The sequence below is a fragment of the Ostrinia furnacalis genome, unplaced genomic scaffold (assembly GCF_004193835.3).
Source record: "Ostrinia furnacalis isolate ACB-3 unplaced genomic scaffold, ASM419383v2 OfSCF3264, whole genome shotgun sequence".
Classification (NCBI taxonomy): domain Eukaryota; kingdom Metazoa; phylum Arthropoda; class Insecta; order Lepidoptera; family Crambidae; genus Ostrinia; species Ostrinia furnacalis.
Window position 1 is genome coordinate 93,171 of NW_021133503.1, and position 27,672 is coordinate 120,842.

Below are 27,672 nucleotides of genomic sequence, written 5' to 3' on the forward strand. Positions count from 1 at the left end.
CTACTGACTGACTAAACATAACGCTTTTATAATGTAAGAAGAATCGGTGAGACTGCTTCAATGGTAAATGTTATTTTAATTTTAATTCAGTTCTTTTTTGACTTCTTCAATGCCTCTATGGATGAACCAATGATCGTGAAAGACGGATATTGGTTCTCTGACTCTTTTTTTTAAACACACCTTTTCGTATATTGTGTAGTTTTTATTAATTTTTTTTGTTGTTTAATAAATAAATTGCCGTCAGTTTTGTTTCCAAGGCTTTGCATTTTTGTAAGATTTATTTGCAATCAATTTTTTGTCCCTTTGTCGAATTAAAGTTTTGTTTTAATCTAATCTAGAATGATTTCCTCGATTTATTTAATAATTATAAATAAATAAATAAAAAAACGTTTATTTATTTACTTTAAAAAAAGTACTTTTTAAAAATCTAACATGCAACACTCTAGGCAAATACAAAAAAAATGAATTTGGTACACACCTAAGGGCCCTGCCACACTGGCGGATTTCAAGCGTTTTCAAAGCGGAGCGGCGACGCAGCGAACACGCTGCGTGTCCGCGATGGAGACGCCACGGAAACGCCGCGAAAACTCGAGGCGGAAACGTTGAGAATCCGCGACTTGTTCGCTGCGTCGCTGCTCCGCTTTGAATACGCTTGTTATCCGCCAGTGTGACAAGGCCGTAAGTGAGCCTACTCTTTACTATTCAAACTGCGTTGCTATCTTGGCTCAATGACATTGAATTATATTTATATTTATCACAACGCACCGCTGCCGGTTGGTTACTATTTATTTTGCTAATTTAGGTTTAGATTATAAAATCATTATGCAAAAGACACTTCTTCAATCCTCCCCAAATGTTTTTAATAAAATTGACCAGTTCATCATCAGGTCATTTAGTCTCCACTGCAGGAGCACGACCCTCTAATTTACCAGAGGCAAATGGAGGATTTGTCCTACACTCCCCACGCTGGCCAGACGGGCTGGGTTGGTGAGACCAGTGTTAAATAAAATAATAATAGTATAATGTTTTATAACCCAGATAAAAAATCTTATCACCTGATAAAACTTCTGGTTTATTAGATTATAAAAAGAAAGTAATAAAATGCATTTCGTTTTAATTACTTTATTGCTATTATTACGTCATTTGTGATTTAAATTACTTATAATCTAAATGCTTACATAAACATTGTAACTGTAGTAAGGCGGTTTTTGCAAAAGCCGAACAAATAAACCACTGACTTATTTTTAAATTGTAATTTACTCTGAGAGTAGATTTAAATGTAATTCTACTCAAGTTATAAAAATTCAAAATTACTTCTGTTTTTTTTATACTTATTACGATAAAATTATTATTAGTTTCAAACCGCTTTTATGAACAGCTTCAGGTACTTAAAAAAAAGTAATTAAGAATAAAATAAAAATATGAAAACCTCGAATAAAAACCATTTAAAACTGGTTGTTATCACACACTCACGAGGTAATAATATAAAATATATAAAAAAATTAACAAATATATATAAAAATAATTAAAGTTTCTACATGCTTAGTAAAATCCCAAGATACACGACACTTCGATCACCAAAATCATTAATTTAAACTTAGTTACAAACATTAGCTTTAAATTATACTTAAGGTATACAAAAATAGGCGTTCTTAATTTTATGTATAAATATTGTATAATACTGGCGAATCTCACATAGCCATCTTAAAACTTTAATATTGTTTAATTTACTATGATTATATTATCTACATAAAAGTATGTATAACACCTCTGAAACTCTGTTTAAATCTGTATAAACTGATTTTTATGTAAATAAATAAAACTCAGTTTTTTTTGTGAAACTGCACTCATGAAGTTCAAAATTGTGCTGTGCACTGTGATTGATAAAAATAATATAAATAGTAAAATTCATGTTCATCATCATAGATCAACCACTTAATACCTATATCAATACATACAGATATATGTTTGGGATGTTCATTTGAAGTAATTTCAAATTATGACCCACATTCATGTACACTAATTCTTTTCAAATTTTCCCATAACTTTTTCTAATTGTTATATAAATTCACATTGACTGTAAAATTACGAATAAAAAACTCATAAATATAAAATAAATAGTGATAACTACAACAGTATAATAAAATATAATTATATTATAATATAAACTGTATTATTTATTTTATGGTTAAAACTAAGATTTTGTTCGCTAAAATACTGCAATATCACAATCATACTACCTTATTAGGAAACTAAGTTTAATTTTGCATAAAATATAAAACGGTGTTGTAAGTACGCTACTTTTTTTATTTATAATTAATGAGACAAATTGCCACCGCGATCTAATGTGCGATCAACGCCATCTATTGGCAGCAAGAAGGACTGAGCGCTTAGTGCAAGCTTAGATTATACGTCATCGCTAGCGACTGGGTATGACATATTATGAAATTAATGTACCTATGAGATTTTAGTTATTGAAAGCATCCACTAGGGGCGCTGTACAATCTGTAATACATTTCATATGTCATAGTACGCAGTAGCTAGCACATAATGTAAACTGGCGCTGAGCTTGAGCATTTTCAACTCTAAATACTTTAAACTTCATTTAGTGCCAAGTGAACACGCAGTGGCATAGAAGTAGATATCCAGAAGCGACGAAGAGGTGCCCGATCATGACTGGGAAGCCGATCTTGAAGAACTGCATGAATGTGAAACGGTAGCCATGTTGTTCCGCCACTCCTGCGCAGACCACATTCGCGCTTGCGCCTATGAGAGTGCCGTTACCTGATAAAAGTAACAGAATAGTTCATTAGTATTGTACAAATTACCCTAATCCCGTTAACTCCTCCAGCTTAGGTAAGTAAATGCCTCTATAACGCTTACGGGACTATTCCCACCTCTCGTTCCCACTGCTGCAACTCCTGTGTAGCCAGGATCTACAGCTTGACCACCAATAAAAACCCAACAATTGAAGGTCAAGTTTGTCCCAGGGGTAAGGTAACTGTCATTGGACCCGCAACGAAATTAACCAGAAGAACAAAGGAGGAGTTTGAAGTTAAGGTTCGACTCTATAATGCTTAATGCTTGTGTAATGTGGGTATACCACAATTGAAAATGTAATCTACATTAATAATTGAGCTATTCCAAAAGCGCTTACCTCCCAAACAGGCTCCGAAAGACAACGCCCAGACGAGCGGCGTCATAGGCAGGTTCAGGTTCGGGTTCGATCCCAGAGAGGTCACTATCCTGATCATCATCGTGGTCAACGGAATATTGTCCACGAAAGCCGAGGTTAGGCCGGATACCTGGAACAAGCAAAATACAATCAAAGGCCGGCAATACACGGGCCTCTTGAAGCAGTCAGGGTCGACAGCTTCAAGCTGCGACTGCACAGCGAACTGCAGAGTTCTATGGACGCACATACACGAACCGCTCGAGCAGTTGCAACTGATTCGGGCGGTCGACAGCACGGTGAATTTTTATCATGTGGTCAAGCAGTCGCCAGCCATACACTGACTGCCGAACTGTCGTCAGTGCTTCCTCTTCAAAATCCATGGTGCTACTGATTTGAAATTGCCCACCGCTCGAACTGTTGAACCAACTGCTCGAGCGGTTATCACTGGCAGCTTCAAGCTGTTGACTCTTGACTACAAAGAGTGGTCCGTGTATGTTGATCACTGACTAACTGCTCGAGCTGTCCGTGTATGGCGGGCCTAACTGACCCGTTTCTGTAAACCCCTCGTGGAAAGCTAAGGCCCGGTTTCCACCAATGCAGAGCGGTGCAGACATCAGACGAGAGATGTGCGGCGAAGCTGACAGACTATTTCTACCAAAGCGAAGCGGAACTAAGCGGAGTGGTGCGGAGACGAGAAGTGATAGTTGTGCGTAGCTGTCAGCTGTCAGTCTAATGCTATCTATGAAATACCGTACCGCTCCGCACGATCAATTTCCACCGAAGCGGAGCGGAGTGGAGATGTGTTAATGGAATCTGATTGGTGTTTCAAAAAACTTCTCTGCTCCGCTCTAAGCCGCTCCGCCTTGGTTAAAACCGAGCCTAAAATCCTTAAATTAGAATAGAATAGAATACAAGGTTATTTTTAGTATATACGAAACCTTAAAACTATTTGTTCAGAATCAGTATCTAATAGAATCCATCGCAATATTTTTTATATCATGTTACATTTTGACTAAATAATATTTACGGACATCTTACTAAAATGTTCTGCGCGTATGGAAAATGTTGTCAAAGCTTAACAAACATTGCGTTGTCAACAACGAAAGTGCCGCGCGCTGTACGATGTCTACACTCGCGTGCGGATAATGGGACAACAAATAAAGCTTGGAACTTCGTGAGTTTTTAAGGTATCATTTTAATTTTTTTTATACTGATTCTAAAGATTAAAATACGTGACACGTGTTTCGGCTTTCGTATATACAAAAAATAACCTTGTATAATAGTTTTTATTTGAAAGAAAGACATACAAGCAGGAAAGACATAGGTACGGTCAACAGCACGTCAACGTAAACACTGTGGTATCTTACGTAGTTGCGATAGGGGCGACTTTGCAACGAAAATGTATAGCTTGATGTGCTGTCGACTGTACATAATGAAAGAGATACACAAATGGACAGATAGCTGCTTGCGCCCCTCTGACAAAAAGGCTCAGTATACATCAAGACCGCGTCAGGGCTTGTCTCGTAACTGATTTTCAGCGTTACGAGAAGGTTCACCAGCTCCAGTCCAGTGGCGGCGGGGTTCGAACCCTCATTCCACCGATAAAAGGCGAGGCACACTTATAAGCCCGGAAACGGATCGTTACCGTATCAATCAAAACGAGGTGGTCAGTATTCTTTGCATGTACTCGGTTGACACTTGACAGCGCGGCGAAAGGTGTTGATCCCCTTCCGGGTTGATAAGTGTGCTATGTACCTATAACTGTGGTATAACCGTGTTTAACCACATACCCAAAGCATCAGGAGTATAGCCACAGCAAGCCGCGCGTTCTCGTCTACCCTCAAAATGAGAGTCTCAGTCAAACCGCCGATGAATTGTATCAGCCCGAGTTTTGATAAAGCCTGCAACAAAAATTTGAGTTAATTATGAAATTCACGCGTTAAAAATATGTCTATTCTTCTATCAGCTAATAAAAGCCCACTGCTGGACGTAAGCCTCCCTAGGGTAGGGAGCACAAAAGAGCACAATCCCCCTCTTTCAAAACTCACACTATGTACCTTGTGTAAGATCCATGTCACTTGCTTTAAAATAATATTGTTTACGATAGTGGCGCCAATTGGTGAACCCACCAGATTGGCACCAGTCTTAGCATTCGCCAGTGGCGCCTACCTACCTAAAGACGTACCTACTTTTTGGCTACTTTGGGTGTCATGACGAACCATTTGACGCTGACTTTACTTAATTGGGCACAACCCCACGGTTACTACCTCAGTGCCTCACCAATGAGCACCAATTGTCTGAAAAAGGCTTTATATGCGAGCATCGGGCCTCCCCAACCCGTCTGGCCAGCGTGGGGAGTGTAGGACAAATCCTCCATTTCATCATCATCATCATTTCAGCCACAGAACGTCCACTGCTGAACATAGGCCTCCCCCAATGATTTCCGTGGACGTTCCACGCTGCATTTGCAGTTACGTAGCCTCCATTCCAGAACCTTGCAGCTCCAAATACTTACGGAAACCCTTTTTAAAAACCAAAAGACGCAGATGCTTTCTTTCCTGAGCACTATAATCCGGGTCTTTTCAAGGCGAGAGTGAATAGGCAATTACAAGGCAGATATTATTATGTACCATCCTAGACTGCATCTCACTTAACACCAGGTGCGATTGCGGTCAAATACCTGCTTTGTCATGCATAAAAAAAAGATTGCTGTTCTTACCTCCATCAGCACGAACAGAGCAGCGAAGAACAACAGCGTGGACCATTCCACTCGGTGCAGGATCGGCTCCAAGTCCTCTCTATCAGCCAGGGTCAGCAGCAGGATGGCACCCAGTAATGCTGTCCAGCCGAGCGATATACGGTCTGATGATAGAATTTATGACATTTTAGAACCCTTGCACTTACAAGATCATAATCACACTAATATTATAAAGGCGAGTGAGTGTGTATGTTTGTTACTTCTTCACGTCTAAACGGCTAGAGCGATTTAAATAATTTTTTATTTATTTATTTATTTATTTAATAACAATCTTAGTTCTAACATTACAGGTTACCCCAATGCGATAGAGTAGATTAATTAGTACATATTTAACAATTAAGATTGCCGCTATGGCTATAACATAAAATAAATAATGTAACCTTTGTGAATTCAGTCAAAGAACAGCTGAATATGTCAACGGTTCTAGCTACTACATTAAGTGTACGCAATGTTCTGGTAATTGGCGCCTCTTTTAGCATATTAGTTCTTGCATTCGGAATAAAATATGGTATGGAATTAGCAGCGGGGACAGGGTAGGTGTTATGTGGGGCTCACCAAGTCAGAAGGACCTATTCTGTGGTTGAGTGCTATACCTGTAGTTTCTGTAGTTTTCTAGAGAGACTTTTTTTGAAAATCCCTTGTGAGAAAGGAAGATGACTTTGATTTCGAGGTATTTTGTTATACTTACTTAGTTCAGGAATGGAATGCAAGAAGAACACGGCTACTACGAAGCTTATCGCTACAGTCGCCTTCACTAGGAGTGCCTTGTCCCTGATCTTGTACTGAAACAAAAATACAATAATTAAAATACAGGGTGTAATTTTAAACCGATTTTAGTTGGTTCGATTCCCGGGTGTGGCAAGAAATTTTATGGAAGTCTGAATGCAGTTCTATCTCTTATCAAAAATAAAGGAATATTTTCCTTGAGTAAAATTTTCTATCTACAGTATTAAGAGTAGGTACTTTCCCTCCAGGTGGCATTACAAAATTCCAACCTGTAACATGCTTTGTTTTTGTTCTTGGCACAAAACTCAGATCACAGAAAGGACCTGAAGCACAAAATAATATTTTTTCTTTCTTTCTAATCTTACCTTCTCTTTCATCTCAGCCAGGGTGCTCTTAAACGTGTCTTTCGGGCACGCTCTCTTGCTGCTCTCCTTGACCATGGTCTCCAGCTGGACATTCAGCTTCTTCACCTTTCTCTCCAGCCTCTCTCTTACTACATGCTCGTCTTTACTGAAGTGGGGTAGCGAGTCGGCTGCGCGCCGCCATATTGCTATTTGCTGCTTTATTTCTGTAATAAATGGTATTAAGTTTAATTTTTAATTTCATTCTTTAATGGAGTGCAGGTGCGGTTTTGTTCCCCAGTCGATGAAGCACATGATGTCGTGCCTTGAGTGCCCGAGGAACTGCATGCATGAGGATTTAATGAATGCTGCTGACAACGCCACTCTTGTAGCGGAGTTTTGGGCTGACACTGTGGAGGTTTGTTGTCGACACGATAAGAAGAAGAAGAATGGTAGGTAGGCACTAAGGCTAATTTAATGCCATATTAAGGAAGTCTCTGCCAATTTTGAGTGGTTATACAGAAAAAAGTCTTGACCACTACGACGCGGTTTCTGCGTGGCAATTCTAGGAAATACATTCTGTTTAGTTATGTTGAGTTCTGTGAAGCTAAGAACGTGGTCTGATTGGCAAAGCTAAGAACGCCTTCTGACTGTCAAGGGAAGTCTTCTGTAAAATTAGGGAATAAGATTAAAAATATTTTGTGGAAACCATATTCCCATTTACCATTATTTTGCATGTAATTTCAAGTATTTTTCTGACCACATAAAAAAGTTGCTTACCCTGTATTTCCCTCGGTACATTCAGCCGGAGTTTGTTAGTGTCCCTGTATATGAACCGCAGCTGGAAGTAGGTCTGGACACACACCAGCAGGATCCCCAGGGTCATGTGGAACGTGAAGTTCGTGAAGTTTATGCCCTGGAAGAAAAGAACAGCTTTTAGCTGAGGGAATGTCAGTAATATTGATGGTAAGATAGTAGAACCAACCAAACCGAGTAGAAAATTATGCCCCCACTAGGAATCAAAACCGGGGCTCTTGGTCTGAAGCAGGTGATCTTACCACTAGACCACAGACACTTCTTTCTTTCTAATACTTTGTTACTTACGGACGTAGCTGGAGAACATGCGGAGTCCATGAAACACCTACTGTGCGAATGCGACGCGCTAACTAGAACTAGGATAAGTCTCCTGAGGTCGGCTTATCCAGCACTTTTTGCGGATGAGGGGGGATAGAGGTAAAGGGAACCGCCTCTGTGGTCTAGTCGTAAGACCACCTGCTCCAGACGCAGAGGTCCCAGGTTCGATTCCCAGTGGGGGCAGATTTTTCTGTTCGGTTTGGTTGGTGGTAGGGCTTGTTCTAAGTCCGCCTGGTTAGCTACCACCATATTACCTAAGTCTGTCGCCATAACAACAATGTTAACAGCATTGTTGTGTTCCGGCAGTTAGAGGTAAGATAGCTAGTTCCTCCGTGGTTGAGGATTCCGGGTGAAGCTCTCTTCCACCTTTGGCCTGATCATCACTTACCATCAGGTGAGATACAGGCCAAGAGCTTCCTTGTTGTGGATAAAAAAAAGTACAAAAGATTCCAATGAGTCGACGTGCACTGCACTCATTCGCGGTCCTACATAAGATAAGATACTTACGGACGTGACGACAATCTTGTTCGAGGCTATGATGACATTCGGCGGGTCTCCCACCGGCGTGGCGGTGCCGCCGATGTTGCTGAAGATCACCATCGACATCAGGATCGGTACCGGATCCAGGTCCATCACTTCACAGAGCCTGGTGACAAAAGACAGTTTTTACGTTTAAGTATCTTTAACCGTTAAATTTTTGATCATACAAGGTGATTTTGTAATCAATATCCATTTTTTTTATTGTCGTCATCATCATTTCAGCCATAGGACATCCACTGCTGAACATAGGCTTCCCCCCCTCCAATGATTTCCATGTTGATCCATTGGTAGCGGCCTGCACGCGTGCCAATTTTGAAACCGCGCGCAGCGGATAAAAATAATTAGATGTGAATACAAAAATGTTTTCGTTACAATAAATCGAATAAGTTACTGATTCTGAGTCGTCCCTAAAAAGGATACTGATTGCAAAACCCTGTATTCAACGACTGGCTTATAAGGCTTGTACCCAGAGCCGTAAAATATCTTTCAAAAGTTTATGTTTTGTTGTGACATTCACTCGTGATCTGTGACAGTTTGTGTTTGGGTGCGGTGCGGCGTTACAAATTCTGATTTATTTCCAATGTAAGTACAATATTTTAGCAATCTTAAGGTGTTATTATCATAATTGAATTAATAAAGCCGAATTTAATTCACGGTTTAGTGATTTTCTCAATAAATATTACGTAAATTGAAGTCAAAATGGTCGGAGGGTTTTGCCCTGTTTTCGACTAATTACTGCTTCAATTTACTTTGAATTTATGAAATATCGCAACAATAATGAATTTCAAACGATTTTGTCATAAAATAATAACATTATTGTATAAACAAATACTCGTAAATACGTATTGTAGGCAATTTGTTTGGCCTTGGCAGTTTGACATTAGTACAGTGCGCGTAAACGGCAGTCATATTGGAATGTTCGTGGTGTTTTTGACCTCTATTTATAGAGCGCTACGGTCGATTTCATGTGACTTATTGTTTTTATGCGAAACTTTTCGGTACAGTATACATGGAGTCGATAAAAAGTGTTGTAGCTAGTGTCGACAATAATGTGGTATCGATCGAATATAATCATTTATTTAATTGAGATATTATAAAATAAGACCACGGAAGACCAGCATGGCATTTTTTACCTACTAAGATGCTACGACACCATACAGTTAATAATACCTTTTCAGTATCATTGTGTATGTTACGAGTAAGGTAAGTGCCCCCTACTTCGGTATATTAAGGCTCTTACGACTTTAAAATTTTATTTAAAAATAACCAAGCATGATATCAGTATGAAAGCTTTTGTATGCTAAACTTTGGTCTTTTGACATTAAGTTAATACAAAATTTATAGTTATGTAGTTTGAACTTTTTTTTATATTAATTGTTCTGCGGACCTCTTGTTTGGATCCTGTTTCGTGACAAAATTTTGCTCTGTTTCTAAGTTCGTGAACTCATGTCCCCTATTTCGGGATAAGGTTTTATGCATCCAGTTAGGATATTTTAATAATGATTAAGGGTTTAATAAATTTAGAAACGATAATAAAAATTTAGAATAAAATAATGATGTGAAATTGACGATATTGCTTACCTGAAATATTCATAAAAAATAATGTGTCTAATATAATATTTTGATTTGTTAATTCTAACAAGTTAAGAGCAAAATGACGATTTGTAAGAACTATTTATTAGTCTAAACAAATAAAGAAATTTTGACTTTTGACTTTTTTTAACAATATGTGAAAATATTTATATAACCTTTAGAAATGTAGGGGGGGGGGGACTTAACCCCCCCCCCCCCCTTCGTACCCATAAAATTTTGATTTGTTATTTCTAGCGATATGTGAAAATATTTATATAACCATTAGAAATGTGGGGGGCCTTACCCCCCCCCCCTTCGTAGCCATAAAATTTTGATTTGTTATTTGTAACCCCCCCATGTTTCTTTGAAGTGAGGGTAGCCCCCCCCCTGAAAATAACCCCAGATACGCCAATGACTCATAATAAAAGTAAGTAATTAATTAATTTCTTAGGTAGGTAAGCATTAAAAACTAAAAAATATGTCGATTTCTTTAATGTTATGTGTCATAAAAGTACCTAACACCATACATTTATATATCACGAACTTGGAAAAAAGAACAATAATACGGTTCCTTGTTTCGTGATACTGATTATTCCAAATTCCCCAAGTAAAATTCATGGATTATTGTCAAAATGTGTCAATTAACTATTATCTATCCCATATACAATACAAATAAACAAAGATAAATAAAACAAATCGAAATAAAACCAAAATTATGCTGGTACTACTTATGCTAATTTATCTTAAAATTGGTCATATATGTGAACTTCAAACTCGTGTCATATAAATTCTAGTGAACGAAACATATACCGAATTTAGGTCATGAGAAACTTAAATAAATGCATTATTTGTTTCATAACTTACATTTAAATTATCATAAATAATTATTTAAAAACCAAGCATCAAAATGTTATCCATAATATCCTTGAATCGGTAGTGTCACGAAATAGGGGACACCCGAAAAATAATATGTACGCTATTTCGTGAGTCAATTAATCGCAATTTTAAAGGAATTCTACGTTTTCATATAACTTTTTTCTAAGCCAAATCAATTGTCAAGGAACACATGAAACCTCTATTACAAGTTTTATTTAAATGGACGTTCCTTCGCCTTTTTATAAGCTTAAGAAGTTGGAGCTCTAACCTTACGGTGAGAGCAACCTTTGCAAGCCGCACGGCTGTTTTTGGCTCTCTGAGAGTTTGAAGCTTCGTATTGCTCTCATTTTTGGCGCCACAATGTTGGTACTTGGTTTTTTAGATAGCTTAAATAATAGAGTTTTTGTAGTAATGAAGAATTTTTATAAATAATATTCCATTTGCTTATTATTTGAGCTAGAAAAAAAACTTACGAACTTACGTACTATCACGAACTAGTAGCCGTTTACCTTACATTTATTTTTAAAGTAGGTAATATGTCATGTAATGATAATATTGATTTTTTTTCTTTCTAATTGAAAAAGGTTTAGAGGTCTTATTGAACCAAAACATTACAATTTATTGATTTTACTAAGCATACAATATTTGTTTGGTACGCATTAGTGATGTAACAAATGTAATTTTTTGAACATTCGCATATTCGAATGCGAATATACCGTTTTTGTTCCGTTTGAATTGTTTTACTTTCTTTTATTTATTATTAATATTATTATTGACGCTCATAAGTAAAAATATTGGTCTAAAGTGAATATTTTTTTTAATTTTGTTCAAATAAATTTTAATTTTGATTTCATTTTTTCCGAGAATTACCGAGTTTATACGAGCGCACCCGATTTAAGTGTCATTTCGCTCGCGCTAGTATAGAGATGGGTAAGTGCTAATAATCCGATTAATAGCAATTGGCTAATAACGGATTAAAAGCAGTTATTAGCCATTAATAGCCAATAATAGCCGATTTCAGATGGTAACCCTGCTATTAATGTTATACTAATGATTAAACATATCCCTTCATAGTTTACAAATTTAGCACTTGAAATTTGGAAGGGACGTAGCTTAGGTACCGTAGAGGTGCATTAAGAAAGGAATACCCGAAATTCCCACGGGCACGGGAATTAGCGGGAAAATCCTTTTGTATGAAAAATCTAAACCGCTTAAGTTAGACGCTTGAAATTTGGCATGCAGGTACCTTAGTAAACTTAAAGCTTAGTTACAAGAGGATATTGCAAAATTTCCACGGGAACGGGAGTTAGCGGGAAAAAAGCATTTGTATGAAAAAATCTAAACCACGTAAGATAGACGCTTGAAATTTTACATGCAGGTACCTTAGTAAAGTCAAAGCTTAGTTACAAGAGGATATTGCAAAATTCCCACGGGAACGGGAGTTAGCGGGAAAAAACATTTGTATGAAAAAATCTAAACCACGTAAGATAGACGCTTGAAATTTGGCATGCAGGTACCTTAGTAAACTCAAAGCTTAGTTACAAGAGGATATTGCAAAATTCCCACGGGAACGGGAGTTAGCGGGAAAAAACATTTGTATGAAAAAATCTAAACCGCGTAAGATAGATGTAGGGGCTAAAACGGGATCCACGCGTACGAAATCGCGGGCGGCCGCTAGTCTAAATATATAAAAGGAGAAACTGACTGACTTAGTGACATATCAACGCACAGCCTAAACGGCTAAACATATGCACTTGAAATTTGGAAGGGACGTAGCTTAGGTACCGTAGAGGTGCACTAAGAAAGGAATACCCGAAATTCCTACGGGCACGGGAATTAGCGGGAAAATCCTTTTGTATGAAAAATCTAAACCGCTTAAGTTAGACGCTTGAAATTTGGCATGCAGGTACCTTAGTAAACTTAAAGCTTAGTTACAAGAGGATATTGCAAAATTCCCACGGGAACGGGAGTTAGCGGGAAAAAACATTTGTATGAAAAAATCTAGTATCTAGGCGGCCGCTAGTACAGTATGAGTCTTGAGAAAGTGCACATATGAAAATAGGCGGAACTACTAAACCTATTTTTATCGATAAAAAAAGTAAAAAATATCTGAATTTTATTACTTATTGACATTTTCTGGGTATTTTATGTATTTTTTTAGTATCGCCTGTTATTAAGCAATAGCGGCCGCCCGCGACTTCGTACGCGTGGATCCCGTTTTACCCCCTTCATCTATCTTACGCGGTTTAGATTTTTTCATACAAATGTTTTTTCCTAACTCCCGTTCCCGTGGGAATTTTGGAAAATTCTGTTGTAACTAAGCTTTAAGTTTACTAAGGTACCTGTATGCCAAATTTCAAGCGTCTAACTTAAGCGGTTTAGATTTTTCATACAAAAGGATTTTCCCGCTTATTCCCGTTCCCGTGGGAATTTCGGGAATTCCTTGTTGTAACTAAGCTTTCAGTTTACTAAGGTATCTACATGCTAAATTTAAGCGTGTAACTTAAGCGGTTTACTTTTTTCATACAAAAGGATTTTCTAGCTAATTCCCAATACCGTGGGAATTTCGGGAATTCCTTGTTGTAACTAAGCTTTAAGTTTACTAATGTACTTACATGCCAAATTTCAAGCGTATAACTTAAGCCGTTTAGATTTTTCATACAAAAGGATTTTCCCGCTAATTCCCGTGTTTAGATTTTTCATACAAAAGGATTTTCCCGCTAATTCCCGTTCCCTTGGGAATTTTGGTAATTCCTTTCTTAGTGCACCTCTACGGTATTTAAGCTACGTCCCTTCCAAATTTCAAGTGCCTACGTTTAGCCGTTTAGGCTGTGCGTTGATCTGTCACTAAGTCAGTCAGTTTCTCCTTTTATATATTTAGATTCTTTTTTAACTACAATGTCGTTTATATAAATTACATTGATGTTTTTTAATATTTTAGTTCTTTTTTGTTTCTTTGAGTAATATTTGATTTTAATTTTGATTTGATTTCAAAGGTGGAAGAAAAAACGTAAGAAACTATTAATAGCAGGGTTACTAGCCAATGGATGGCTAATAATGGCTATTAATAGATAATAATCAGTTATTATCCAAACTAGCTGGCTACAAACCCATCTCTACGCTAGTATTATTTTATTATTTTACTAGCAGTGCCCGCGACTTCGTACGCGTGTAACGCGTGAAAATAGTTTGAATAATATTTCTCATTTTTGCAATATTTTTCTTTACTACTCCGCTCCCATTAGCTGTAGGATGATGTTATAGCCTAAAGTCTTTCTCGATAATGGACTATCCAACACAAAAATATTTTTTCAAATCGGACTAGTAGTTCCTGAGATTAGCGCGTTCAACCAAACAAAACTCTTAATCATTATAATATTATTATTAAGTATAGCTTTATTATTATTATCATTCCAGATGGCGTGGAGAGTAGGCATTGAACCTCCCAAAAGTTACCTCCATCTTCTTTATGAACACGAGGAAGAGGCCATCGATCTGGGTGTGGATGTGATAAAAGAGGAAAGCGATGATGAGGAGGTAATACTTTCTTTTTACTTCTTAGGTAGGCCTCTCACTAGGTGGACCGACGATCTGGTGAGGGTCGCGGGAAGCGCCTGGATGCGGGCAGTGCAGGACCGGTCGTTATGGAAATCCTTGGTGGGAGGCCTTTGTCCAGCTGTGGACGTCATTTGACTGAAACGTACGAATTTTTGGTAGGATACAAAATCTATGAAAGTAATAAGATTATAATTTTATCGTATTTCATGTTTACGGCTCAATAGTGTTGAAAATGGCAATGACTGAATATTACTGACTGTCATTTACGGTCAAATTGGTCAAAAACTAGTCTTTCACTGTCAAAAATTGTCTTTTTCAGTCAGTTGGCTGAAGCTTAACCATTTTATCATTATTGTGTTTAATGCTTTTTTAAATAGTTTGGATATGGGAAAGTAAAAAGAAAGCGAAAGGTCGTGGGTACGATTTCCGCCTTGGCAGTTCGATTTTTTCAAGTTATTTATAATTTAGTTTGAGATGCGACTCTAAACGCTAAACTATTTTAATAACGTAAATGTTTTTTCTTATAGGATGTAGGTGAGTACGAGATGGCTACAGATGAGATGGCTCCAGATGAAATGGCTCCAGATGAAATGGCTCCAGATGAGGTGGCACCAGGCTCCTTCACAGAACACTTTACGTGAGTATACTTGACTTACGTTTTTTTTATAATAAACTAAAATTATTTATTATGTATCTGCATTAACTAATAATTCCTTCTTTCTTAACTGGCGAAAGTTAAACCTTAACTTCGACCTCCTCCTGTGTTCTTCTGATTAATTCTAGGTCCAATGAAATGACAGTTTAACTTTTCCCCCGGGACAAACCTGACCTTCACTGTTTGGGTTTTTATTGGCGGTCAAGCTGTAGATGCTGGCTACACAGGAGTTGCAGCGGTGGGAACGAGAGGTGGGAATAGTCCCGTTAATAATTCTTTTCATTTTGCAGAGAGCATCTGGAAGGAACGCGGTCGCGATCGCGGTCACCACACACGTAAGTGTTTTACAAGTTTTTTGGTGTTTCTTAGATTATTTTAATTACAGAAAATAAAAATTAACATTATTTCATATTTTAGATGGGATGATCCTATAACTCAGCACCCGTCTGAAGATATTCGTGGTGTGAAAGTATAACAAATTAAAATTATTAGGAACAATGCCACGACAATGCAGTGACTTATTAAAATGTTAGCAAATATTATGAACTGATAAATATTATCTTAAGGTCGTCGTAGCACACTTATTAACTCGGAAACGGATCGTAATCGTATCAACTCGAGGCGGGCAGTATTCTTTGTATGAAACTCCGCACTGCAACGTAAACACCTCACCTCGCGGTTGCAAGACAGAGCGCGAAAGGAGATGACAGCTCGCGAAAGGCGATACGATGTTGACCCCTTACCGAGTTGATTATGTCTGTTAAAGGCTTAATACGTGTAAATTTATATCACAACTTTATTTTCTAGGGTCACGGCGATCTACAACGAGGAAGGTGACCTCCTTGAAGAGCGGAAAAACTTCTACGACCCCGATGCCCACTCTCTATTTCTTCCGGTTGAGCAAAAAGGTGAAAGTAGAAGAATAAAAGAAGAAAATAGAGGACAAGAGAGTCGACGGGGACGTGGGCGTAGGCGATTGCCTGGTCGTGGTCAAAGAAGAGTGAATGTAAGGCGTCGATGGACTGTAGGCGATCCACTGACGGAAGTGTGTGTAGACGATGATGATGTCCCAGAAGTCTTGAAGACTATGGTGATGAATGTAATAAGGAACCGAATCCGTAAAAGGAAAGCAAGGAATAATATAAAGAGGGAAGATACCGATGATGAATGCGTGGACGACGACTTTTTAGACGTAGACCGTGAATTCACTTGGTCTGATATGGAATCTTTCGTACCAGAGGAAGAGGAATTCTTGCAAGACAAAATAGGGGCTGTGATTCCATCCCAGTCACCATACGAGGCCTTCAGGCGGTACTGGGATGATGAGATTATTGAACACATTGTCACAGAAACGAATCGGTACGCAACTTCAATAAATTCACAAAATTTTCAGACGGAATGGTTCCCAACTAATGGTGATGAAATACTCTGCTTATTTGCCTTTTGGATAATGTTGGGCATCATTCGAATGCCCACCATCAAAAGCTGCTTCTCCAGAGATCCCCTTCTACAGAGTAATGTTTTTCGTAAGATTTTCAGTTATAAACGCTATACACATCTGTCTCGCGCTCTTAATTTTTTTGATTTAACCGCTTCTTCTGACGGACAGATAGACATACTTTCAAGTATACTACCCATCATCGACCATTTGAATTCCCGTTTTCAAAATAATTACATTCTTGGCCAAAACATCTGTATCAACGAAAGCCTTACTCTGTGGAAGGATAAACTGCGTTTTAAAGAGTATATACGATCAAAGGCGACCAAATTTGGAATCAAGACTTTTGAACTCTGCGAGAGTGCGACGGGTTATTTGTGGTCCTTTTTTGTTTACACAGGAAAGGACACTGATGATGACTCGAAGCTGCTACATAAGAGTACAAAAATCGTTTTGAAATTAGTTCGTCCTCTTTTCAACAAGGGCTACAAGCTTTTCATGGATAACTGGTTTAACTCGCCACTACTAGCGCGATTTCTGAAGCGTAACGGCACCGACTGTGTTGGTACCTTACGCCCTTCTCGTCAAGATGTGCCACCTTTGGTGAACCTCGCCAAGCTCAAGCAAGGGCAGTTCATAGCGAGACATTCCGGTGACGTTTGCGTGATGGCGTGGCAAGACAAGAAAAAAATCACCACATTGTCCACCTGCCATGGGATAGCCACTGGCTTGTCTACTGTGACTTCAAGACCATCTAAACCGATTGCCGTTAAACCCCAGGTTGTCTTAGATTACAACCGTAACATGGGGGGCGTCGACTTGAAGGACCAGATGCTTGAGCCGTACTTGGTTGAGGGGAAGCGTTGCACCAAATGGTACATGAAACTTTTCAAGAGACTGTTAAACTGCTCCATCCTAAATTCTCGCATACTACTGCAATTTTCTAAACAGGCACATCAAGACCACTTAGCTTTCCGACTTAAACTCGTAGACGAAATTTTGGAGTTGCATCTCGAAAATACACCGAGATCTGTCCGCCCCGAATCTTTCCAAAGCAGTTCTTCAGCTTCATTCCATGGCCATTGGCCAATTCACCATCCCCAAAGGGAGTCCGATGCCAGCCGCAATAGGAAAACGCAGCAGAAATGTTATTTCTGCCTGCAAGCCGGGCGTAAGAACAGCAAAACAGCTTACCGGTGCGAAGCTTGCAATGTGTCTTTGTGCATTGAACCCTGCTTTAAGGAACATCATACAATCCGACCGAGTTGACTGCGCACCTAGTAACCGTGACGTCACATTGACGCTCTGGTAACGGGCGAACGCGGGAAAGTGAGCGAACGCGAGGGAGAGTCGCATTCCGAAGTGCGCAGTTACCTCGATGGGGTTGAACTTCGTCAAGAAATTATCATTATTTTCTCCGTTCCCCTTCTTCATATCGAAATATTCTGTGGGTTAAACCAGTTGTCCATCATTTTTATTTTGCTTATTATTCACTTGTCCATCCTACTAATATTATAAATGCGAAAGTTTGGATGTCTCACGCAAAAACTACTGAACGGATTTTGATATCCTACTAATATTATAAATGCGAAAGTTTGGATGTCTCACGCAAAAACTACTGAACGGATTTTGATGAAACTTTACAGTATCAATGTTTTTATAACCCAGAATACCACATAGGCACATAGGCTATAATTTATGACGATATGTGACAAACTAAATTTAACGCGGGTGAAGCCGCGGGCAAAAGCTAGTCTTCTATAAACCAGGACGTCTATAATCTTTTAGTCTTGTTTTTTTTTGTCATTTTCAAGGGTTCAAAAAAAGTTAAATTGCCCTACGTCCACGTCTCGTTAAGTCAAAAATTACTGAAAGATATTAAATAGAAAGATATTGAAACAAATCACTGTGCATCAATGTATTTTTTATGAGATGATCATTGTAAAACTAATTTCCCTACTTGTTACTCTATGTCAGAGTATTTCATAATAAGTTGAGCAGTGGCTACTCAAACCGAACTCTATTAATGTATTTGTGTTTACAAATATGTGAGAATAAAAAAAACTATATTCTTTTATTATTGTTTCATTTTAGCCACCTATGTATTATTTTTTTTTAAATTTATTTTTATTAATTATGCATTTGCTTAAAATTAACCTTAATCTTAAGTCGTCCGTCATATCAATCTATCAACAATCCCAACGCTTTATCTTATATCGATAGATGGCCAATGGTGCGAGGCGCGTCACTAGTAAAAGTTCGGCCAAACCAACGCGTGCAGCCTGCGTGCGCGATGACGATCAGATGGTGAGGATGACGAATGAGCGCTTAAAAAATGTCATTAAATGTATGACGGATTGTACAGCGCCCCTAGCGAAAACTTTCGAGAACTAAAATTTTCATATATTTTTTTAACGCGCTCACTAGTGAGGACGTATGATTTAAACTCACACTCAGATGTCGTGTTTGAATTTGTATTAGTTCACATCAACGCGTCCTGTCATTGGTCATCATCATCATTTCAGCCACAGGACGTCCACTGCTGAACATAGGCCTCCCCCAATGCTTTCCATATTGATCGATTGGTAGCGGCCTGCGTCCAGCAGCGCTTCATTGGTCGCGGTGATCTATGTAGCCCAAGCTGCAGCCCTGCTGATGATGATTTTAAGCAGACTTACCTTATCGTGACAGGTGTCATGAGCAGCACAGTAGTGACGTTGTCCAGGACAGTTGACAGAACTGCTGTTATCGCGCAGAGGAGAGTGATCAACGGCCAGAGCTTGCCTTTTGTGACCTAGAAGCAGAGAATAAGAAATAAATCCTAGATGGTTTAGGCTTTGCACTAAAGGGGAGTCGATCCTTAATTACAAACTCCTCGTATGTTCTTCTGATTGATTTTATTGCAGGTCCAATGACAGTTTATCTTTCCCCCACAAACTTGGTTTCTTGGTAACTAAACCTTCACTGGTTGGATTTTTATTGGCGGTCAAGCTGTAGACCCTGGCTACACATGGCTATGGACTTGTGAACAAATCCCACCACCACCCATGGTTCTTCCTGCCTCACGGCGTACGAACCGAATCTCGGGAGAGCGCGCGGGTACTTGCTCTGGGCTCTTTCCCCGGGCGCTTTGGGACTTGTGAACAATCGTTCGTTCATTCGTTTCAGCCAAAAGACGTCCACTGCTGGACAAAGGCCTCCCCCAAGGATTTCTACAACGACCGGTCCTGCGCTGCTAGCATCCAGGTACTTCCCGCGACCTTCACCAGATCGCCGGTCCACCTAGTGGGTGTTTAAGAAGGAATTTTAGAATAAATGAAGTCTTAGGGTGTTTTTACCAATCCTGATAACGATACTATTCCCACCTTTCATTCCCACTGCAACTCCTGTGTAGCCAGGATCTACAGCTTGACCGCCAATAAAACCTAACCAGTGAAGGTCAAGTTTGTCCTGAGGGAAAGTTAAACTGTCATTGGACCCGCAACCAAATTAATCAGAAATCGCTGATAGCCTATCAGGAACTAATCTGCCAGACACTATTAGTAAGATTATTGACAAGGGCTTACGAACTTCCCCAACAATATTTACCTCAAAAGTATACACCGCCAAGAAGTCGAACATGCCAGTCTCTGCCATGATGGCGACCAACAGCATCATGCTGAAGAGAAGCAGCAGCGTCTCCACGTCCAGCCAGGAGATGACTTCGGGCAGGGTCGGCCGCAGACCAGCTATGGAGAGCGCTGCGAGCGATGTGGTGGATATGAGGACAGCTGCCATGGTGCGGTTGATTACCTGGTGAAGATTAATGAGAAACTTTAGTTCAGTCTTTCCCAAAGTGGGCGATAACGCCCCCTTGTGGGCGCTGCAGGCTTAAAGGGGGGCGGTAAGAGACCCAGAAAAATATGGGGACGTTGTGTAGAGGCTTGGGAGGCGTCATCTACTAGGAGGACTCTTAGACATCGACTGAGCTCGACTCTTGACTACAAAAATGGGGGGCGCTAAAAATAATTTATTCTCAAAGTGGGCAGTAGACTAAATAAGTTTGGGAACCACTGCTTTAGTTGGTTAGCTCTGGTTTGATATTCGTTCGTTTCAGCCAAATGACGTCCACTGCTGAACAAAGGCCTCCCCCAAGGAATTCCACAAAGACCGGTCCTGCGTTGCCCACATCCAGGTACTTACTGCAACCTTCACCAGATCGTCGGTCCACCTAGAGAGCCTGCCCTCGATCAAATCAAATATATTCTAATTCGTTTTTAGTATGTAGGCCTTTACAGGGCTGGTGCTGAGAAGAAGTGGCGGAAGAAAATCGGTCATCTTTGTCAACGGCGTTTGGATGTTTGGATGTCTGGATGTTTGTTACTCTTTCACACAAAAACTACTGAACGGATTTTGATGAAACTTTACAGTATTATTATTTATATCCCAGAATAACATATAGGCTATAATTTATGACGATATGTGACAAACGAAATTTCACGCGGGCAAAAGCTAGTGAAAAATAAATCACTTTATAATTTAGTTAGCCTATCTATTCCGGACAAACAGCCTATTTTAAAATCTTGCAATAACCAGAACCCAACCACATTCTTGAAATAAGTAAAGTAAATCTATGCCCTTTTGTAACTGAACCTGAGATTTTTAACACCTCTTAAGGTGCTAAAGGTCTCTATTCGACAACTATTGCAATAGACATAATGTAATTAATAAACATACCTAACAATTATCACATAACCCCAAACATGACAGTAAATTATCTTTAATCACTTTGATATACCTAAAGACCATACTCATCAGATGATCGTTGAATACATGTAAACATAAATAAAATATTATTACTCGTATGTATGATCGTTAGTGATTTTATGAATGTACCTACGCTACACTTCCGTTTGAGATGACACTTGCTGATAAACTGGCCATGCAATAGATGTATATGATTTTCATATCATGTCGGTTCAACAAGCATGTTCTGTACCTCTAGCATGAACAACTTTCGTCTTCGAATCGTTTGCGTATTCGATAAAATTCGATACTCAATCTTCGAATTAAACGATAATGTGTCAATTTTCAACCGACTTCAAAAAAGGAGGAGGTTCTCAATTCGACCCGTATGTTTTTTTTTTTTTTTTTTCTATGTTTGTTACGCGATAACTCCGCCAATTATGAACCGATTTGAACAAATCTTTTTTCGGCGTATAGGTAATACCTCAAGGGTGGTCCCATTTAAATTTAATAATAAAAAAAACAACCCCCAAAGGTGGAAAATTGGGGATGAACTTTTTTATACGCAATATCTCCGCCGATTATAAACCAATTTGAACGACTATTTTTTTGTTGAATAGGTATTATCAAAAGGGTGGTTTCATGCGAATTTGAAGAAAATATTTCAACCCCAAGGGTGGAAAATTGGGGATGAACTTTTTTATACGCAATATCTCCGCCGATTATGAACCAATTTTTTTTGGTCTCAGTGTACTGCCTACCTTCAGTGGTAACATCAAGGTAATAATTAGTTAACTAAAAAGCAAGAAATAAGTAAAATTTTATAAAAAAAAATAAAACCGACTCCAAAAAACCTACACTAAAACGTAGAAAAATAATTACTAATTACCTACTTATTTATTAGGACGAATTATTAATATTTATGTAGGTATACCATGATTGATACTTCTGGAGTCGGTGCCAAGATTATGAAACATGTAAAGTTTGCCTGCACCGACTCCAAAAGTATCAATCATGGTATACCTACATAAATATTAATAATTCGTCCTAATAAATAAGTAGGTAATTAGTAATTATTTTTCTACGTTTTAGTGTAGGTTTTTTGGAGTCGGTTTTATTTTTTTTTATAAAATTTTTGATTCTCAAAATAAGTTTAGTGCAACCACATCTCATACTAAGTTCACTTTACGTCACGTTCACAAGGGCGCTATTGTAGTTTTCTTACTAAATCTTTTGATGGCGATTCGAGTACGCAAACGATTTGAACTCGAAAGTTCTTCGTGCTAGCCGTACTGGGCACTGGGCAACGATAGGACTAGTACTTAACTCCGTGAGTGTCTGAGGTATGGGAGCGGCTAGGGTGATTTTGTGACGGTCAATCGTCAGCGGGAATTCAGATTTGTATGCCCTGCTGTCACGTCATAATATGTCATAGTCACTCCTCCCTTGCCGCTCCCTTACCTCAGGCATTGACTGAGTTAAGTTATACGATACCCTCTCGACTGTCATCATCATCATTTTAGCCACAGGAATATAGGCCTCGCCCAATGATTTCCACATCGTCCGGTTGGTAGCGGCCTGCATCTAGCGCCTTCCTGCTACCTTTATGAGTTCACTGTACTTGGTTTATGTTTCTATCGTTTCATGATCATCCACGAAGACGCGCCCCACCACTCTTCTGCTAATGTTAGAGTGCTATCGGTAGGTACACGCTAAATCATCCATGAGTGCGCACGCACACTACAATAATGACGTTTGGATTGCTCGGATCAAACTCCCCGCACCCCACGCTTCCCTCGACCAAAAATTGGCGGGGCGCGTCTTCGTGGATGAAACGATCTATAACAAAACTCACCTCAAATATAATCAGGATATACAGCCCGCACAACAGCACACACGCGTATATAACGCCAGTGCTGACATCTAGCGGGTTCACCGTGTACTTCATGCTACACGGCGTGGTTTGTGAAGCATTAGACCGCATGCGCACGGCGTATACGGTCGTTTGGTTTGATTCCGAACCAAACACATGGGTTACATGGAGGGTTGAGGATCTGGGTTCTCCCTCGTTGAAATCCAGTTCTTCCTCGTCCTGGAGGATTATAGACCAGTGTGGTGATGACTGGAAAGAAAGAAATGCTTGTCAATATAGGGAATTTTCGTACGTAAAAGATGCTAGAGTAGGTACTTAAATATTCCGATAAGCAGATTGGTATGCCAAAAATTAAAAAAATTTTGGTTATGGGTACAGACTTAGGTAAGATGGTGATAGATAGCCAGGCGGATTTAGAACAAGTCCTACCGCCAACCAAACCTTACAGATAAATCTTCCTCGGGAACCCGGGACCTCTGGGTTTGAAACAGGTGGTCTTACCACTAGACCACTGAGGCGCTTTACTACAAAGTAATGAATACTATATTTTGGGAATAGCATACACTAGCGGCCGCCCGCGACTTTATACGCGTGGATCCCTTTTACCCCCTTAGGGATGGAGTTTCGTAAAATCCCGTCTTAGTGAGCACCTACGTTCTAAAAGTAATCCCCATACAAAATTTGAGACTTCTAGCACTTGTAGTTTCTGAGATTTCAGGATGAGTGAGTCAGTCAGTGACCTTTTGCTTTTAATAGATTAAAAATCACTTACCACTCTAACTGTCGTATCAGCCTCCACCGCCTTTCCTCCAGGCTTAAGAGTCCACCGTTCCAGCCAGACCTCCAGCTTCCCATGACCTTGGCTGGCGTTCAGCTTCTTCTCACTCTGCTCAGGGATGAAGGGGCCTGACAACTCTATCAGGACGGAGAGCTCGTGTTCTGACCTGTTCAGGATGTAGCCTGGAATTGCAAGCAGTGGAAAGTCATAAGGTATAAGAAAATTGACGTCATAGTAGATATTAAATATGGCGACGGCACCCCACAGGCTATACCCTTGTTTATGGTTCCGATAGAGTATACTAGGACTAACAACCCCCCTCTTTCCGTGGATGTGGTAAAAAGCGATTAAGGCCCGATTCGACCAAACTTTTATCCGAGAATAACTCCTGGTATTATAACTGGCACATTGACAGTTTCAGTATGGGAAATAACGTCAGAACTGACGATTTATTCTGAGATTAATATTTACTCTTGTTTGGTCGAATCTACCATAAAAGAGAAATATGCGAACATCAGGCCTCCCCGACCCGTCTGGCCAGCGTGGGGAGTGTAGACCAAATCCTCCATTTGCCTCTGGTAAATTAGAGGGTCGTGCTCCTGCAGTGGAGACTAAATGACCTGATGATGATGATTGGCGGGTTACCGGTCAAATTTAAACTACCGTTCAAAAATCACAGTTCAGGACTATTCCCACCGCTGCAACTCCTGTGTAGCCAGGATCTACAGCTACAAAAACTCAACCAGTGAAGGTCAAATTTGTCCTGGGGGAACGTTAAACTGTCATTGTACCCGCAACGAAATTAATCAGAAGAACATTATCATCATTTCAGCCATAATAAGACTATCACTGCTGAACATAAGTCATCCCAATGATTTTTATAATGACTGGTTAGTAGCGGCACTAGCGGCCTGCATGCAGCGCCTTCCTGTAGGTTTGTTATGAGGTCGTTGGTCCACCTTGTGGGTAGACGTCCGACGCTTCCAGAAGAACATAGGCGTTCAAATCACACTTACTTTTAACTTCTCCCGGTGCTATAGAAGTGTTTCTGACGATTTCTTCCTTCTCGTTGTACATCAAGAACACCACAGTGAAGAACACCCAGCAAGCCAGGAGCAGTGTCATCTTGGTGTAATGTCTTGCTTTTGCCATCTAGAATTGAAACAATAAAGACCATGAGTTAAGTGCTGAGGAAAAATATTAACATTTTTTGGAACAACAAACGATTTTCATGATTTTGAATAAAAATTACTCAAGAATATGTGAGACTAGCGGCCGCCCGCGACTTCGTACGCGTGAATCCCGTTTTTCCCGCTAATTCCCGCTCCCGTGGGAATTTCGGAAATTCCTTTCTTAGTGCACCTCTACGGTACCTAAGCTACGTCCGTTCCAAATTTCAAGTGCCTACGTTTAGCCGTTTAGGCTGTGCGTTGATCTGTCAGTCAGTCAGTCAGTTTCTCCTTTTTGTTTATTTAGATAGTTTGTGTATCTCAAGCACACAATTAAATTAGTATTATAGGTATATCTAGCGCTTAACTCAGTCGGTGCCTGAGGTATGGGAGCGGCACGGGAGGGGTGACATTGACATGACAGGGCAAACAAATCTGAAGGGTCCGTGGCCGAGTCCCCCAGTATTCGACGCACCCGTGGTTGAAACCCCCGATTTAAATAAATTTAATATCATATTTTTTTCGGCTTTTGCACTAAGTACAGTCAACGAAAACCATGCATGTTTGACGTTATTTAAAATGATGTATTTAATTTTTTGTTAAAAATACTTAAAACTTTTATAATTAAAACTTTTATTAATTGTAGTTAAATGTAGAGAGAGTAGAGTTATTTTAAAGACTGATTGTTACAATTATTTTGATTAGGTAAAACGATTTACATGTTATTATAGGTAAATGAAACCTATGATAAAATATGATAGGTTAAAATAAAACCTATTATATTTTTAGGTATCACTATGGTAAAATAATATTAAACATTTATTTGTACGATCAGTATAAATATTTATTCGTTTATAAATATTTTTGTGACTGACTGTACATTTGATTAAAAATTGCTTCTATCTGATCGGGGGCGTCGACCACGGGTGCGTCGAACACAGGGGGACTCGGCCACGGACCCAATCTAATCTGAGGGAGTCTCGCTGACGTTTGACCGTCACAAAGTCACTTGCCGCTCCCATATCTCACGCACTGAGTTAATTGCCAGACCTATACCTATTTAGTACCAAAAATTGTATTACCTAGATAACTTACTTTTGAAAGAAGCTTTCCTCCGGATACATTTTCGAGGCTGAAACAAAGAAAAAAAAATTAGCCAGTCAAGTGTGAGTTGGGCACGCATGCAAAGGGTTCTGTACGTGGAAGTAACAGGGGAAAGAGAGGTAGCACGGAAGGGCATTAATATTATGTTGTCATGACAATTACAGCTCTACGATTACGATATTTATTGGTGCTTGATGTACTGTTAGATCGTTTCATCCACGAAGACGCGCCCCACCAATTTTACGAGGGAAGCGCGGAATGCGAGGAGTTTGATCCAAGCAATCCAAGCGGCATTATTGTAGTGTGCGTGTGCACTCATTGATAATTTGGCGTGTACCGATAGCACTCAAACATTAGCCGAAGAATGGTGGGGCGCGTCTTGGTGAATGAACGATCAAAAGAGAAACTATAGTCAGATCTGCGAGCACGTAGAATTTTGTCCAATGACCCCAAGCTACCCATCCTTATCGCTCGCGCGTAATTATGTCGCTGTCGCGCTCGCACACTCACTGCGGGCGCACGTCGCACAGTTGCGATAGCAAAATAATTACGCGTGAGCGATAAGGATGGGTAGCTTGGGGTCATTGGACAAAATTCTACGTGCTCACAAACTGGGCTTTACTCACATCTGCTTCTCCTTCCCAATGTCATTGATCTCTATCCCCACTCCGGCGTCGTCAACGTGCGGCGCGTTATTGACGTTATTGTTCAGATGCGGCGCGGAGCTCACGAAAGGCAGACGTTTTGGTCGCGAGCTGCCATTTTGGCGACGAGAATTGATGTTTTCCACTTTGCCTGTGAAATAAAAGTAGGTTGTAATTTGTTAAAAGACATAATGGACTGTATAAGTTATTTGACTTTTATTTTGTTCATATCATGCATGGTGATATTTGCGACAATATCTGTGGTCCATATGACAATAATAGGCTAGATGACAAAATTTCAATTATTTGTCCGCCAGAAAATATTAGACTCATATTTTTTATTTTCTTTCATAATTAAATAATAACAGTGCTACATCGAGTTAAAATGGCTTACTACTTATCGTGTTATACTGTGAACGCACAAGTCGTTTTTGCGGGATACAGTAAGTAATGCAGTAAAGAGCCTTTCGACCGCTGAGTAAATAAATAGCAACATATTTTAGAACTGTCATTGACCACCTACTTAAAATGACATTTATTTGCAATCATAATAACATTTGAACAGCTGTAAGTATTATATCAAATTGGCATCATTTCGTAATTTGG

At 39.4% G+C, this 27,672-nt stretch overlaps 2 protein-coding genes across 9 annotated transcripts in view; one reads left to right on the plus strand and one right to left on the minus strand.

Annotated features, from left to right (window-relative positions):
• Nucleotides 1-1,142: 1,142 nt before the first annotated feature.
• Nucleotides 1,143-27,672, minus strand: part of hoe1 (OCA2 melanosomal transmembrane protein hoepel1) — a 52,756-nt gene continuing 26,226 nt past the window's right edge. For 5 of the 6 annotated variants that reach the window (XM_028311262.1, XM_028311261.1, XM_028311260.1 and 2 more), the window contains exons 3-17: nucleotides 27,049-27,217; nucleotides 26,414-26,450; nucleotides 25,166-25,301; nucleotides 24,144-24,331; nucleotides 23,354-23,620; nucleotides 20,362-20,565; nucleotides 19,452-19,567; nucleotides 8,642-8,780; nucleotides 7,781-7,916; nucleotides 7,025-7,227; nucleotides 6,622-6,715; nucleotides 5,895-6,037; nucleotides 4,966-5,076; nucleotides 3,158-3,305; nucleotides 2,606-2,784 (exon numbers count right to left, since the gene is read on the minus strand). In XM_028311262.1, coding sequence (XP_028167063.1) covers nucleotides 2,606-2,784; nucleotides 3,158-3,305; nucleotides 4,966-5,076; nucleotides 5,895-6,037; nucleotides 6,622-6,715; nucleotides 7,025-7,227; nucleotides 7,781-7,916; nucleotides 8,642-8,780; nucleotides 19,452-19,567; nucleotides 20,362-20,565; nucleotides 23,354-23,620; nucleotides 24,144-24,331; nucleotides 25,166-25,301; nucleotides 26,414-26,450; nucleotides 27,049-27,217 — 2,270 coding nt within the window. Of the gene's footprint in view, nucleotides 2,785-3,157; nucleotides 3,306-4,965; nucleotides 5,077-5,894; nucleotides 6,038-6,621; nucleotides 6,716-7,024; nucleotides 7,228-7,780; nucleotides 7,917-8,641; nucleotides 8,781-19,451; nucleotides 19,568-20,361; nucleotides 20,566-23,353; nucleotides 23,621-24,143; nucleotides 24,332-25,165; nucleotides 25,302-26,413; nucleotides 26,451-27,048; nucleotides 27,218-27,672 lie in introns of all 6 variants that reach the window. The other variant, XM_028311257.1, reaches the window with a different exon arrangement.
• On the plus strand, nucleotides 9,100-18,270 carry LOC114357573 (piggyBac transposable element-derived protein 4-like). Of its 3 annotated transcripts, none has more exons than XM_028311265.1 (6): nucleotides 9,100-9,256; nucleotides 14,540-14,659; nucleotides 15,208-15,317; nucleotides 15,626-15,670; nucleotides 15,753-15,796; nucleotides 16,143-16,468. In XM_028311265.1, exons 2-6 carry the CDS (start codon nucleotides 14,540-14,542, stop codon nucleotides 16,259-16,261), a joined length of 438 nt encoding a protein of 145 aa, XP_028167066.1. In that variant the 5' UTR covers nucleotides 9,100-9,256; the 3' UTR covers nucleotides 16,262-16,468. The 3 variants fall into 3 exon arrangements, with proteins under 3 accessions (XP_028167066.1, XP_028167064.1, XP_028167065.1); XM_028311263.1 differs by having other exon boundaries at nucleotides 9,125-9,256; nucleotides 15,753-15,800; nucleotides 16,143-18,270; XM_028311264.1 differs by lacking the exon at nucleotides 15,753-15,796 and having other exon boundaries at nucleotides 9,126-9,256; nucleotides 16,143-18,270.

Coding starts and splice junctions, on each gene's coding strand:
- LOC114357573 (XM_028311263.1), top strand. CDS start 14,540: ATGGCGTGGAGAGTAGGCATTGAACCTCCCAAAAGTTACCTCCATCTT. Junction 15,318..15,625: donor TCCTTCACAGAACACTTTAC/GTGAGTATACTT, acceptor TTCATTTTGCAG/AGAGCATCTGGAAGGAACGC. Junction 15,671..15,752: donor CGATCGCGGTCACCACACAC/GTAAGTGTTTTA, acceptor TTCATATTTTAG/ATGGGATGATCCTATAACTC.